The sequence below is a fragment of the Meriones unguiculatus genome, chromosome 10 (genome assembly GCF_030254825.1).
Source record: "Meriones unguiculatus strain TT.TT164.6M chromosome 10, Bangor_MerUng_6.1, whole genome shotgun sequence".
In the NCBI taxonomy this organism is placed as follows: domain Eukaryota; kingdom Metazoa; phylum Chordata; class Mammalia; order Rodentia; family Muridae; genus Meriones; species Meriones unguiculatus.
In genome coordinates, this window is record NC_083358.1 from 102273080 (window position 1) to 102289623 (window position 16544).

Here is a 16544-nt window from a genome sequence, read left to right on the forward strand (position 1 = left end):
CACCACGGTTTCAATAATGAAAGCGCTGGGTGCTAGTGTCTCAAAAATCAGTAAAACTTTATTCGCTTCCATTCTTTCGCCATTAACATAAAACCGGAGAAAGCAAAAATGTTTTGTGTTTACAAAGATAAACGGCCTCTTTACCCAGAGTTCAAAACCTCAAATGACAACGGGGAAGATGAAAGCGCCCTCCCCCACAACCCCTGAGCTGACCCTTGTCATCGTTAGACAAAAAGCCTTCACTCCACTTGCCAGGGACCCTGTGTGGGGCCCAATTCAAGACGAAGGCCGAGAAATCAGGCCATTCCGTTCCCGTGATACAAAGTTGACACCAAGGATCAAGTGTCTGTATTCAACAGAGCACTAGAACCAGGGGGCTATGTATTAAAAAAAAAAAAAAAAAAAAAAAAAACAGGATTCATTTCAGGCACAACTTTTTTATTATTTTTTTTTCGTTTTGTTTTTAAATCAGTAAAAGAAACTGGGTCCTAGAAGCTGCAGTGATCTAAGCAGCAGCAATTTTGTGCATTTGTCTTTTGTTTAAATACGTTTAAATTATCATACTGCTGGCACACTTCATTTGCATGAAATTCTGCACCATACATACTAATTGTAGTAAAGTTATTCACCCCCATCCCAGGGGGGGGGAACCTACTCTGGAAGGTAATTTTCACTGAAATGTAATCAAACTTCGTTAAGTGGATTGTGACAAGATTACAAATGATATGAAAATAACATTTTAACATTTGGCCATCAACTTAAGAAAATCGTTTGCTATATAAATTTTTGCCATTTTTTAAAGGTAATATATTCTACCTTCATATGGTCCTCAGAATTAAAGCATAATGAACAGGAAAGAAAAGGAGAAGAATGCGGCTGAGTGCTAAGTAATGAAGGTAGAGTATATACTGACTAGAGTGCAGAATTTCATAGGGCCAACAAAGGTAAGAGTGTACTGTTCACTTACACAGGCCAAGTGGAATTTGCAATTACCAGTTGCGTTAAATGCACCAAATAAAGCTCCTAAATTGATACTATAAGGCGCCACCTTAAGTTTTCCAGGCTGCAACTGTGCATAATTTTAAAATGGTTTCTTAAATTTATTTATTTTTTTTTTTAAACATAACACGAGGAAGGTGTTAAAACTGGTGTAATAGCTCAATAGAATAAGTATTCCAGATTTTTGGGAGGGATGAAGAGAAAGATATTCAGAACCCTTCACCAGAATCCCCCCAAGTTGACCATAGTGGATTAATGATGTGCTTTGTGGATGTGGTTAGTCGATGACACCAGCTTGACGGATCTTTCTTTCTGCACCAAATCCCTGTGAAGAAATAAAACGATCTAAGTTTATGACAATCACAATATATACCTCTAAAGTAAACTCTGTAAGCATTGTTTTTGTCCCATCTACTATCAATTCTCACTAAGAGTAAGAAAATTACAAAACAGGTCTGAAGGCAAGATGTGCTTCTTGGTGTGACAGCACACACTTGCTGTCTTAGTATGGCAAAAGGAAACAGGACACCCTGTTCTACATAGGAGACCCTGTCTCAAGACGGAAAGGAAAAGTGCTTCTTTCAGAAAGCATCTACTCAGGCTCTGAATGTGTTAGGGAACCCAGTCATAAGCAGTCCTTGCTTCACCAAGTTCTTTAAGGTCAAATGAGATAGATTATCAGCTGACTTCTCTCAAACCCCCAATGGAATCATACCATTGAGTTATCTGGTCCCCTTGGCTGACGAAGAACCATGAGACGGGGAGCACTGGCATCGTCCAGGGTGATATTCTTCAAGCGATTGACCAACCGATCAGGTCGAGGAGCTGCAACAGCTTTGGGGCCTTCACTGTAAGTGAAAGTGAGAACCATCAACAATTGCTGAGAAGGCGGCAAGCAACTGGCAGGTTTCCTACCCAAATGACTCACTTTCAATGAGGAGGACTCTTGCCTCACCTTAGCTAGCCAGACAAGACAGACAAGTTTGTATATACATATATACCTGTACACACACACACACACACACACACACACACACACACACACACACACACACACTTTTCCCAGCTTAAGAGTTTCAACTGGATAGGAGTTGTGAATAATAGTTGACCTTAGGGTCAACTGTAGTTGTCTGCAGAGAAACTAATTCCAAAGATACATAAAACAAGTTAATAGACGTTAAAAAAATAAAAGACAAACAAGCAAAAACTTCTAAAAGCCAAATATGAACACTTATAGATTCCTATCTTTTAAGGGAACAATGTTGAGATTAAAAAAACCCCGCGTATTTCAGAATGACTAAGGTATAAATTTTAGATTTAAGCAGCACAAGGTCTAGAAGTGACCTGACTGGGGGGGGGGGGGGGGGGGAAAAAGAGAGCCAATAAGGTAAATTTCTTACGAACAAGGATCATATAACCTTTTAATATTTAAGATCCAGCACACACATTGCTAACACATCACAGTACTCAAGTGTTTCACAGGTCTGGTTTATGAGACTCAAAGTCAGACAATAAATACTAAGAGGTAGAAAAACAGATATGGTGGCCTATGGCAGCAAGCTCAAGACAAGTTATGAACATAAAACTGAGACCTGTCTCAAATCAATGATTAGCAGTAAAAGACAAAACTAGATAGAGATAGAAGTGGAAAATAGTACCTAACTAACTCAAACAGACAAGAGTGGAAAAGGAAAGGAATCTGGCACGGCACAGAATACACCCATTAGGGTAATAACTAATCCAACCACAATAAACAAACATAAACTCACCAGACTCGCCAAACATTACAGGCACTGCATTTCCCAGTGCGCTGATTAAGAATCACTGAGAATTCCACCTCATCTCCTGCTTGTAGCTCAATGCCATCCTGAACTTCTTTCACATGGAAAAAGAGTTTCTTGCTGTCTCCTACTTCATAGTTAATAAAGCCAAACTGGAAAAAGAGATGACACACACAAAACCAAAATTTACAATGGAGAAGACATACCAGAAAAGAAAAGAAAAACACTTCATCTTGAGATAATGCTAACCCTAAAAGGACTTACAAACCCAGCATTAATACTGATGAGCTAAATTCTGCTGGGTCACAGTTCATCAGGAAAGTTGCACCTTTGAGATGACTGCCATTCACTTTAAGCACAACTAAGACACAGTTCCTATTTCATGATAGTAATTACTAATAATCACACTTATTTTCTCTTGCTAATGTTGTCACTTTTTCCTTTCACCATCCTCCTTAAGCAATAGTCTACATAAAAATTGTCTGAGCCAGGTATGGAGGTTTAAATCACAATACCCAGGAGGTGAGTCCCAGGCCAGTTAAAGCAACACAGTAAAAACCCTGTCTAAAAAAAACAAAACAAAAAAACTCCACAGAAACACTGGCTCAGTGAGTTTTCCTTTGCTAACGTAGCAGAGGATAGATACAGAGATATAGCATTTAATTACCTGATCTTTCACACACTCCACAGTGGCCCTACGAAGGGGTGTGATGTTGTAGGCCATAGTTTGTGCATTTTGGCCAAGTACACACAACTGGAACTTGACACTCTCCCCTTTCTGTAGGCAATCCCCTTTGTTGGCCATCCCAACTATGCCAAATGGATACACTTCACCTTTCATATCCCCTGTAAACAAAATGGTACAAAGTCTAAATATACATGTGAAAAAAGCATTTTGTTACTTTATAACCTTTTTAAACTCAAAGAAAGTTTTGCCTTAAAACTTAACATGAATCTTAAGTGCTAAGGATTAATATGGAAGCAAAAGGATAAAACAAAAACAAACCCTAACAGAGATCAAGGCTCTAAGATAGGTTTTCTTCTCATTTGCTCCACCCCAACCCCCTTTCTGCAATTCAACATGAAAAAGTAACCTAGAGACCAATACAAGAGATAAGTAATTAGTGGCTTGCCCATTGACTCAGCATCCAGACAAAGCTAATGATTAATAAGGTTTAGAGCTGGAAATGCTTAGTAAGCCACCTCATAATCAAAGGTAAGACTTTTTTCATTTTCAGCACCTAAAACATGTAGGACACAATGTTTGAAATAATTCCAGCAGACTAATTTTTGAAGAGGTATAGCCATTATATATTAAACATTTCTATGATTCATGATTTTGATCAATCTTCTGAGGAATACTGCTACCTTTTTTTAAGATGAAGAAACTAAACTAATATATAATATTAGTTTATATTGCCTAAAGTTATACAGCCGGAAAGTGGTATCCAGACCTACCGAGTTATAATCATGTTTCCAAATAAAAGATGTGCATGCAACCAAACAAGAAAATGTGATGTGTGTCTAGTCCCGGAAGGGTTTTCCTTGCTTTGTCCTAGTCCTACAGCAGTGCTGAAGAAGCTTGGTAAGTGGATGGGGTCAGGTGGGCAGTGGATTCCAAGAGGAGTGTTAAAATACTATGGATGCTGGTGGCACACGCCTTTAATCCCAACATTCAGGGAGGCAGAGGCAGGCTGATCTCTTTGAGTCTGAGGTCAGTCTGGTCTACAAAGAGTCCAGGACAGCCAAGGCTACACAGAAAAGCTGTGTCTCGAAAAATAAAACAACAACAAAAGACAACTGATGGCACAAGTTAAAGTTAGTATCCCATATATCCTTTGTTTTGACAAGTGCATAAGCGGGTCATAAAGTCAATTCCTATTTGGAGGGTAATGGTAGCGGAGGAGGAGCAATAGTGGAGTTTTATGCAAAACAGAATTTCTAAGACTCCCATGTGAAAAACACCACCCGTCAAGGTTCTTTCCGTTCTACAAATGAACTGTTCTCCCCTACTTTACACTGTTTCTGATTTTGAGACGATACAAGAATTTCTTTTCTTCATGAGACAAGTCATCTGAGTGGACTGTTTCACCTACTCCACCACTGTTTAAAGCCTGCTCTCCTAGTTACCCAGCATTCCCTACTATTTTTATTATACTTATCTGAGGCACGCATATCAAACAAAGTTGGCCTTTCTGGGTAGTGGCTATTGGAAAAAAATGAATACCAGAACTCTGCTTGAAGATGGGCAGAATTTATAAAGTTAAAAAATAGAGCTAAGACCTGAAGGATCCCCAGGTGCCCAGGTGCTTCAGGAAGTGAAATATTAATGAAATAGAATGCCCACTATTAGAAATGACTAGTGAATTTGGATTTTAAAAAGAAGTTTGATTATCATCATTCAACATTAAACATTGAGCACAGCAGTCATCTGCTCAGTCTGATCCAGGCTGACGTCATTTTCAAGGAGTATAAAAGTGAAGTCTAAGCCCGGGAAGAAAGGGAGTTCCTATGAAACCTGAAAGCAAATGCGGATGTTAAAGCTGTGTGAAGCGCCCATCAGAAGGCACAGAAATCTCAGGGCCAGGGATATACTCACCCTCCTCCACAATCTCAATCATTCCTTGGTACTCAATCTGTGTTGGATCAACACCTCTCAGAGGACGAATGACTTTACCAGAGTAGATGGTGGGGTTAGCTTCCTCAGTAATACCATTCACTACGAGACAAATGCACAGAATTCTCAATCACTAAGCCCAAACTCTAACAGATTACGGTAAAAAAATACAAGCCTAATGTGCACACAAGTGAACACTTTATGTTTAGCTCTTCAAGGGTTTTATTTCTAATTACAGGTTTGTGTTTCTGCAATGACTGCAGTATCTAGCACAATGTAAGAGGGTTCAGAGCTGCTGGAGCTCACTAACGCGACCACGAGCTGCCCGAGGTAGGGACTGGGTACGGAGGTCTCTGGAAGAACATTCATTACTGCACATGCAGCTTTGAGCCAGCGAATCATCTCTCTATCCCATTTCCCTGCCCCCTTCTCCTCATACGTATATTCAAAACTGATCTTACTATGCAGCTTAGGCTTGCTTAGAATTTAAGGTCTTCCCCTGTTTTCTTAGTACTAAGATTACAGATGTGTACCATCCTCAACCAGTTGGCTGCCTAATACTTTTAAAGTGATACATGGAATCTGAAGCTAGTTCTATTATCTTGAATAATTAATTACTTGACCATAAGTGCTTCTAAAATGGCATTAAGAGTTTGGTAAAACATATCCTTTGGTATAACAAATACTCATATTTAAACATGTCTTCTGAGACTGGTATGGTAGCACATGCCTTTATTCTCAGTACTCAGGAGGTAGAGGCAGGAGGATCTCTGTGACTTCCAAACAGCCAGGTCTACACAGAGAAAACCTGCCCCAACAAATATAGACAGACTGACAGACAGTTCTTGTCACTTGTATTTTCCACCTTACAAAAGTAAGCATAAAAGACCAGGACTTGTCTGTTTTCTTCACAAATGTATCTCTAGTGCATTGTGTACTTAGCTAGTTGTAAAATCAAAATGGATGGTTGTAGGTGTCCTATCTCTAGGTCTCTAAGTAAAATACTGTTTGGGGAATTAACATGAAAAAAGCCAAAAAGAAACTGCAGGCTGTGTAAAATAGGAGATGCCAGCGCTGCACATGTCTAGTGCTAGGCACTGGGCTTCATCCCAACACAGAAGACCACTTCTAAAAACTAAGATTCTAAACAGGTGAGTTTGTCTTAACCTTTTACATTTAGACCTATGATTCTACAAAGTAGTCTACCAGGAAAATACCTATTTCCCCTACTCCATTAAGACGTATTTATATGTAGAATGTTTAATTTCCTTCTGGGATTTAAAGAAAACAGGAGGGTGCTTTTAAAAAACACATTTAATGTAATTTCTAAAACTTATCAGAAATAAGTTTTACCCTACCTCATCCCACAATCAAATGCAAGCCAGGCATGGTGGCACACACATTTGGGAGGCAGTGCCAGTGATTCTGACTTTGAGGTCAGACCATTCCCAGACAACCAAGGTTACACAGTGAGACCCTGTCTTAATGAACCTCCCCCTACCCCAACAAATTCAAAATGCTATCTCTTAAATATGACGTAAGTCATGAAAACTTAATAAAACACTGTCATGTCCACAATTTCAGAAAGCCAAGGTAGGGGCAAGAACATGGATCTCTGACAAACGGCCAAGGTATACTGTTGATCTGTACCTGTGTGGAAATGTTATAGACATGGCCTAGCCTCCTCACCCACTCTACCTACTATCTTAAAACCAAAGCACAGGATGAACAGGAATCACAGTTCATTACCTGAGTGAGTTTTGTTTACTTTTTCAGCACTGACTTTATTGCCTTTGCCTTTGGACAAGCTGTATTCAACCATGTCTCCCAGTTCCAGGCTATCAACATCACCAGAGAACTCACTAAAGGGAAAGGAAAATAAAGTGACATTAAAAGAAAAACTTTACACTATATATTATAATTGTGTACATCAAATCATATCACTCTTGTACCAATATTTATAATAAAACAGTATTCTTTTATTGAAAAAGAAATATGAAAAGGCAAGTAAATGCATTTATTTGTTTATGGCAGATAACTACTGTATACATCTTGCCATAATTACAAATAGGAAAACTGCATCTCAAAACCAGTCATTACCAAAAAGTTATCAACCTCTATTAAATTTTCTAAAAGTCAAATGCAAAGGAATATGATATGAATAGTAGACTGCGCAAAAGACATTCCTTACCTATAATGGAAAAATATTTCCTTATCATGATTAGCTGTTTCAATAAATCCAAAATTATCTTTCAGAGTGGCCACATAACCCAAGAGCCTTTTGGAGTTAGAATTACGACCTAAAAGTCTCACACAAGTTGCAATCTGCTGTCCAGGCCTCTGTTTGTCACTAATACTAAATTCAACCTACAAAACAGGAGGATATTATTAGCATCATTTGTTATTTCTGTGCTAAGCTCAGTGACTCTAAGAACCAGAAACAGAACACGCCCCCCAGAACACTTTCCACTCCAGATCTCTTTTGTAATTACTGTGATAAAAATTTTATGAAAAAATATTCAATGTTTCAATTCATAAATGATTAAGTTTTGCCACTCAACGTGTAGTCTTTGTTTTATAGGAAGGGTGTCTGAAAAGTAGGCAATATAAATCTTTGGTGTATTCTATACTGGTTCTATTTCAGTAAGTACTTTTAGCTTTCTTGTGGAGGTGTTTTAACAATCTAGTGCTTGTGGCACCTTACTTACTAACTGCTAAAATTAAAGGTGTATTCACCACCCCACTATCTAAAAATAGCACATACTTTAATCTAAACTTGACAAAATTTAAACCATTCTTTAGGGCTTAAGATGAAGATGAAAACCTTTAACCTTTCTTCAAATAAGTAGAATTATCTTGCCTTATCTCCTATTTGAGGAGAAGTAGATCCTTCCACATCCCTGGCTTGAAAAGCAATAGTCAGTTTCACCCCACAGTCATCATAAGCAATAATGCCATCTTCCGCCTCCTAAAGAAAATACAAAATACAATTAAATATCCTCAAGAACACTAACAAATTATAACAAAAAAAGAGAAGAAAGACCTATAACTCACTACAGTACTTAGGAATCCTTAACAAAAAGAATTGGCAGGGCCACAGGAATTCAATCCAGGACTCTATAAATAATAAAGATGCATGAATAAAAGGTATGCCTACTTTCACTCAGGGCTACCTAAATCCACTATCAGTGAGCATTACAGTTTTACTAGAAACTAAGCTGAGTACGTCATTGCCAGCCAAGAGAAAATTTTGTTCAGCATGAAGCTTATTAGCTTTCTCATAAAGAACATTCTTTAATATTCCTAAAGTAGCAATGAAAACATCCTTTTTACAGTCCCACACTACCTCAGTGTTTGGTCACCATTATCAATGTGTGAGAAATTAATGTAGTTTAAAAACTACCACAACCCAAGTGGTGGTACACACCTTTAGTTCCAGCACTTAGGCAGAGGCAAGGGGATCTCTGTGAGTTCAAGGCCAGCCTGGTCTTCAGAGAGAGTTACAGGACAGTCAAAGCTACAAAGAGAAACCCTGTCTTGAAAAACAAACAAAAAAATCCTAGCACAAATCAAAGCCCTTAACAGGTCATGATATACTAGTATTTCTACAATACATATAATCAGATAGCAAGCAATGCCACTGTACCAGTAACTACATATACTGCATCGTGTTTTGTTTTTTTCCTAAACAGGGCTTCCCTGTGTAGTCCTGGACTTGCTTTGTAGACCAGGCCAGCCTCTGCCTCCCAGAGTGCTGGGATTATAGGCGTGCGCAACCACACCCAGCTAAATTACATCATTTTGTGGCTTAACATTTAAAAACAAAAAAGATTTATGGGAATAATGTCCATGTCATTAATCTGTTTTCTTTCCTATACTTTACATCTCACTACTATTACATAATCAAAATCAGTTCACTTGTTTTCTTCTCAATTCATATCTTTTACGATTATTTATACATTAATTTATTAAACACAAGCAATTTACCAGACAGGCTATTTGTATTAGCAAAACTATCTCCATAGTTACTAGGAAGTCTTACAGTTAAATAAACCTGACCATAGTACAAAACCAGTCCAACTGACCCTTGGTAGTTAACTCTCTCGTGTTATCTTAAAACCTACTACTCCATTTAGTGTTAATAACATTATGTTCCTAGAGTACATACCTGATGCCATTTACCAACTGAAAAATCTTGAGATACACAACAAAATCTAAGTTCACTATTGAACTTAGAGAGCAATTGTCAATGCTGTTCTACCTCAACCCAAACCAAAGTCCACTCTTTTCAAACAAGTTACTTGCTATTTTTCCTAAAGAAATCCTCCCTGCTCCCTTACCTTATCTATACCTCTTTTCGGTCAGAAATGCCCCTTTCTATTGCTACATATTAAACAACACCTTAACAGAACCATTCCAGACCTTCCCAGTTATTTACTTTGCCAGAGCATTCTCACAAACCTGTTTTATGTGTTTGGGAGAAAGGAGGTTGCTGGGGTTTTAATCCAGGCCCTTATGGCAAACATTGTATCGCTTATTAACAACCCAATGCCTTTGAGTCTATAGAAAACTTTATATCCAGTAGGAATCATTATGTACAAGTCTCAACTTTTGCATAGTCTTTGCAGACTTTTCACTAAATGGATGCACAAATCTGTGAATGTAATATATCTAATTTGGAAAACTTTAATCTCCTTAAAGGTAAGGGCTTTCGATAAGTGGTTCTCAAATTAGGCAGTTTTGCCTCCCTAGGTTCGTTTGGCAATTCCTGGAGATATTTTTATTTATCTGGTATACTGGGAAGAAGTAAGGACAAAGCTAAAACATCCCACTCGCAAAATGTTAAAATGATGAAGCTGAGAAATGTTAATACTGAAGAGGATATGTTCAGTCCTGATGCAACTTGATGAGCTGGGGTGGATGGGAAAGGGAGCTGCCTTTTTCTGAGGAAAGGAAAGGAGAGAGGGTGAGACTGGGAGGGGAGGAGGGAAGGGGCTACAAGGATGTAAAAAGTGAATACATGGGGAAAAAAAGAGAAATCTTAATATTACAGACACTTTAAAAAACTAAGCTTGTCTGAACACTCTACATAGCTGAGAACGACTCTGAACTCTGTATCTTCCTTCCTCCACCATACTAGTGCTAGAATCACAGGCCAGTACCATCACAGTTGCAGTGTAAAGAATTTTAAAAGAAGAGACAGTGTTTCATTTTGTGGACTGCATTGCAACCTGTAAGCAAATACAAAAGACATACAAACCATCTGGATCACATAACACTTGCCTTGTCTTTGCCTTTATTTGGGCTTGTAGTTTTAGGATTAGAAAAGGTGGCTTCTTTTTCTACAGTGCCCAGAAAACGATGATCTGAATGGGAATGGAATGAAACCGTGCCCTTGGGAAGTTTTTTAATCCTAATAGCATGATTTCTTTGGGCAGAGAGCATATCCTAAAAAATAGAACACAATTAACTTTAGAATTACAAAGTAGAGAGCAATAAACCTTCCCTCAACACTTTCTCCAAACAGCTACTTACAGGAACCACGGTAAACTCTACTTCATCTGCAATGTGGAGCTGGTTCCCATCTAGAATTTCACTGAAGTGGAAGAACATACGAGCATCACGATCCACACACTTGATGAAACCAAAACCATCTCTCATGGCAGCAATCACACCCTAAATGAAAGCCAAATAACATTTTTTAATGGACACACACAGAACCTACTACTTATTAAGAATTTGTTAAAAAACAATCTGAATGCTGTATATCTATCTATCTATCTATCTATCTATCTATCTATCTATCTATCTATCTATCTATCTATCTAAATAAACCCCAGTTCGAATTTGGGCTTACCACCTACATTCTGGCACCTGATCAACCTTCAAAAAAATTTAATCCCAGTAATTTTGAGACTTTCCAGATGCCGCTCCTTGGCAAATTTACAATACAAAAGGCTAATTGTATTTCATAAAAAGCTTAATTACAATGTATCGTAAGAATTTCAAATCTTTACCCACATACTTCATGTATGAATAACAAAAGCAATACATTCCTATTACTTCAAAATCGTTTTTTCCTTTTGTTTTTTTGAGACAGGGTTTCTCTGTATAGTATTGGCTACCCTGGACTCACTTTGTAGATCAGTCTTGACCTTGAACTCAAGAGATCTGCCTGCCTCTGTCTCCCTTTGTCTGAGATTATAGGCGTGCACCTGGTTTTACTTCAAAATCTTATGCTAATTTACACACAAGAAAGAAATTTAAGAAGTAAAAAACAAAATGTACTATTTTTGTACATTTCATATTTTCTTTTATCCTATGAAAATGCAGCATACACCTTTGTAATCCTACAAACCAAAAAAAGAGACTGCCTGAGAAACTTGAAAAAGCATTTTTTAAATTTAAAATTATTTTTGTAGAGGATCGGTCCAGTTTTGGTCCCAGGTAGCCACATGGCAGCTCACAACCACCTAGAACTCTAGTTCCAGGGGATCCCATGCCCTCCTCTGGCCTCTGTGGGTACCAGGCACACATACAGTACCTACATGAAAGCAAAATTCTCAGACTCATAAAACATATTAAGGAGGAGAAGTCCGAGGAATCAAGGGTGTGTGGTGTGTGCACACCTTTAATCCCAGCACTTGGGAGGCAGAGGCAGGCAGACTTTTGTGGGCTCAAGGTCTACCTGGTGGACAGAGCTCCAGGACTATAGAGAAACCCTATCTCCACAAACAACTTATAAAATACATGTTTTTACTGTCAACACTGAGACATGCTACAGACGGTATGATCCCAAACACTAAATACAAACCATATCTGAGAAAAGTCAGTCCACAAAATGTTTGTAAGACAAATTTGGGTAAACAAGCCAGGAACACACCATTCCTAGACATATACTCATAAAAAATAAGGCAAACTATTATCTTAAAAAATGTGAGACCTATTTAGTTTAACCTATTTACTAAACATTACAGAGGGAATCATAATATACTTCTTGATGCCTTATTCACATTACATTAGCATTCATCCAGATTTCCAATCTAAATTCATTTCTATATATATTTCAAGATAACTAAGAGAATGAGAGATATTAAGACCAGACTAATTAAAAAACTTATGATTCTTAGCTACTTAATAAGGTGACTTCCCAAGACAGTCATCAGCTCACAAAATTTCTTCTTAACAACTTGCAGGAGTTGGCCTCTCCTTCCATCATGTGTGTACTGGGGCTTGAACACAGGCTATCAGGCTCGGGAAGAACCTTTACTCACTAAATCATCCGCCTAAAAAGTTTCCAGCTAACAGTGCAAATCAGAATCCACCAGGGAATCCTAAATGTTACACCAAACACTTACCATCTCTCTGGCTTCATTCGTAAACTGAAATGTATTTGATAGAACCTCTATATTGGTTGCTCGTTCTAATTTGTCACGCCGGTCTGTTGAAATATTAAACCTAACATGGTCACCTTCCAGCAGGGTCACTTTGGATTTTGTGTCTTTGTCTCCAAAGGGAAGTTCTTTAGGAATCACAAAGTCAACTTTGATTCGTCCTGGCAATGGGTCATTCTGAAGAGAAGGAAAAACGGTTTTAGCTGGAGATTTCTCATCCTTTTTAGCTCTAAGTCAAACAAGAACGCATAGTAAATAGCTTATTTATAATATAGTTCCCTGAAGGGAAAAAAGTGCTGACAATGTAAGTCCAATGAAAGCTTCATGATCTAAGGTCCATGACAATCATAAAATTAAACACCGCAGCCAAGCACACACTATGGGTGGGCGGTGGTGGCCTGCCTTTAATCCCAGCACTCAGGAGGCAGGTGGATCCCTGTGAGTTCAAGGCCAGTCTGGTCTACAGAGCAAGTTCCAGGATAGCTGTGGCTACATAGAGAAACTCTGTCTCAAACAAAACAAAAAAACCCCAACCCAACCCAAAAGACTGCATTATGACACCAAGAAATATGAAGGAAAGGCATTTTTAAGCCCTGTATATGTCATTACCCAGCAATGACACCTCTCACCTTACCCCTACACAAACTAATAAACAGTAAGAGAAGGAATAGAGGAGAACTAAATGCAGTCCAATACAATAAGGATTTTCCCCAATTTAGACATTTCTTTTGGTCGTTTCTTAAGCAAAACAAACAAGCAAAAACATACTCAACATATCATTCATTAGTTTCTCTTTTTTTTCTACCGTACTGGGGACCTTGTGTATGCTAGGTTCAGCCCGCTGACATTGAACCAGATATGCCCTTAGCACCTATTTGTTTTTTTCCATTATTTTTTTATACCAATTAAAAGATACATTTCACTGGATATAATTACATCAATCAAACACTACAATTTTAGTATAACAAACCATCTGTATTACTAATTACTCAAAAGAAGACACTTCTGATAAAGACAAGTTACCTGGTTTTTACTGGGTACTTTTGGGATAACTTTGGTTACAGTTCCTTCAAAATGTTCAATGCTGATATCTTCAAAAATGACTGTTCCTTGAGGCAATAGTCTGACATCTGTTGCAACTTCTTTACCCTAAATCAAGATGTTGGAATGGGCAGGGTCACATAATTTTTAACCTTAAAAGGGCAATGATTAAGTTAGTGAATAAACCATCTTACATTTCTGTCCTTGATTGTGAATTCCACATCATCTCCAGGCTGCAAGGTTTCTAGGTCGCCTTTAAATTCACTATAGTGAAAGAATATCTCTTTTACAACATCACCTCTTTCAATAAAGCCAAACGCCTCCTAAAGCAAAAAGTCCCCAAATACAAGATCATTAATTAGAAATCAATATACAAATGTACGATTACAATTGAAGAAATCAGCAAGCTGTATCTTATGATTAAATTACAACCCAACAGTACAACCTAGTAAATCTACCTTTACCAAGCTTAATCTGAAGAACTAGCAAGCGAGGGATTTTACGGAACTAAACCAAGTTAGTAAGGAAACAATCTAAAGCAGAAGACAGGAAAACCAAGTGATTTAGGTTAGTAGTACAAAGCCTAAAAGCAGCTGAAAAGCAAAACAGCAAACCTCAACATTTCACGTTTACTAACATTACCTTCATGGCACAAACTACTCCTTGACAGCGAGCTTGTTTCTTTTTCAACAGCATAATGTTACGAGCACTTACAGCACCAGTGCTGTAGAAGAAGAAGAGATCAAGGTTAAATCATCTGGTTCGGTCACAAACAATTGAGTCTAAAAACAAACTATTTTCTTAGGTTTAAAAAATTTGGTCATTCTGCCAAGTGGAGGTAGCACAAGCTTTTAATCCCAGCACTTGGGAAGCAGAGGCAGGAGGATCTCTATGAGTTCAAAGTCAGCCTGGTCTCCAGAGGACAGCAACGTTACACAGAAAAACCCCTGTCTCAAACAAACAAACACGCCTGTCATTATTAGGAACACATGTTATGTTTATGATACCTGACCTTCCTATATGGAAAAAAATATTGCTCAAACTCATTTTTCTAAACTTAAAACTCCTATGTGGACTTTTTTTTCTTCATGAATTTGTAAAAGTCTCTTTTAATTAAAAACAAAATAAAGCAAACTTTTACTTGGGTACACGATGTGTTACTCTAAAATTCTAACAGAAGAACTGAAATAAAGACAAAAGTAAACACCAAAGATGAAAAACTATTTTTTACAGAAGGGTAAGTATTACACGTTACAAAGTAAGGAATCTGTAAGAATAAAGGGTCTGTTATCAGTAAGCGCTGAATTTAGTAGGTATGACTTTCTTTTTTTAAAAAAACTAGGTTTCTCTGTACAGCCCTGTCTGTCCTGGAACTCACTCTGTAGACCAGGCTGGCCTTAAACTCAGAGATCTGTCTTTGCTGCTCCATGACTAAGATTAAATGTTTGCACAACCACCAGGTGAGACAACCCTTTTGAGACAGGGTTTCTCTGGAGAACAGGCTGGCCTCAAACTGGTAGTGATCCACCTGCCTCTGCTTCCCTGAGTGCTTTGAGCAACAACCCTTCTTAATCCCGCCATCCAAGAGACAGGAGACTTTGCCATGCTATGGAAAACAATATTCACCCTATTATAAAACTGAAAACTTAAAACGCATGTTGCTACAGTGCCCCAATCTTTGAACAAAATGACAGCAATATAAACTCAAGTTTATTTCAAAGATAGTGTAAACTATAAGACAATATTACTGGTGGGGTCAATGCTACAAGAGAAGAACAGCTGTCTAAATTCAGACATAACTGAAGGAATGTTCTTTGAGGGCAAAGAACTGAGTGTTGGGGCTAGGGAAATTACTCAGAAAACAAGGGATCAATACCAAGCCCCATGTTGGGTACGCCTCACAATATCTGTTAACTCCAGTTCCAGGGGATATAAAATATATATGAGTCAGAAACAGTGATCCAAGCCTTTAATCCCAGTACTCAGAGGCAGAGGCAGAGCTCTCTGAGTTGGAAACCAGCCTGGTCTCAATAGTGAGTTTCAGAACAGACAGGACTACATGGAGACTCTGTCTCAAAAAATTAAATGATAAAGTACTAGGTTAAAAAAAGTCTTAAAATAGATAAGAAATTATTAAAAGTGAAATAAAGCTTTCAGTGGCTCACTTCTCAAACTCACCTTATCTCTAGTCCCTGGTTTTCTCTATTTCACATTCAATAAAGACTGTTGATCTAAAAATAATATATATAAACCCACAACCTGATATCAATTTCCAGCATTCCAACACCTATAATTCATATGCTGTTCAATTGTCTTTTTTCAGTCAATCACCTGCCCCTTAAAGCAGGACAGAAAACCAGCACTTGGATTTTGACCCTCTCAAAGTAATTTGATTTCATGTCCAAATTCTTGGCTGACTATATAAACCTCTACCATCCACAGTAAGGCATCTCTCCTAGTCTAGTCTAGAGACATCTACTGTTCAAGAGCCCACACTCTCTAAGCACTCACATGATTCTAATCTCACTCCAAGTCTTTCAAAGATTGTGTAATAAAGCTCATCTCATGCGACTATAGTCCAATCAACACAGCTAACTCAAACTTCTAGCCATTTTCCGACTCTTCTGATCAATGCTTTCCTCATTTCTTATCTGCTTTTCACTGTTCTCTCAAATTAACCTTAACTATTAGTCCTTCTTCAAAATTGTCACT

At 38.0% G+C, this 16544-nt stretch overlaps 1 protein-coding gene across 2 annotated transcripts in view; it reads right to left on the reverse strand.

The window, feature by feature from the left end:
- Positions 1-33: 33 nt before the first annotated feature.
- Csde1 (cold shock domain containing E1) overlaps positions 34-16544 on the reverse strand; it is a 35547-nt gene continuing 19036 nt past the window's right edge. For both annotated transcript variants that reach the window (XM_021653348.2, XM_021653347.2), the window contains 14 exons: positions 14475-14556; positions 14027-14155; positions 13815-13940; positions 12756-12968; positions 10933-11073; positions 10681-10845; positions 8258-8365; positions 7589-7764; positions 7147-7259; positions 5380-5499; positions 3448-3626; positions 2769-2932; positions 1715-1847; positions 34-1324 (listed from right to left, as the gene is read on the reverse strand). In XM_021653348.2, the coding sequence (XP_021509023.1) occupies positions 1277-1324; positions 1715-1847; positions 2769-2932; positions 3448-3626; positions 5380-5499; positions 7147-7259; positions 7589-7764; positions 8258-8365; positions 10681-10845; positions 10933-11073; positions 12756-12968; positions 13815-13940; positions 14027-14155; positions 14475-14556 (1897 nt within the window). In that variant the 3' untranslated portion in view covers positions 34-1276. The remainder of the gene's footprint in view (positions 1325-1714; positions 1848-2768; positions 2933-3447; positions 3627-5379; positions 5500-7146; positions 7260-7588; positions 7765-8257; positions 8366-10680; positions 10846-10932; positions 11074-12755; positions 12969-13814; positions 13941-14026; positions 14156-14474; positions 14557-16544) is intronic.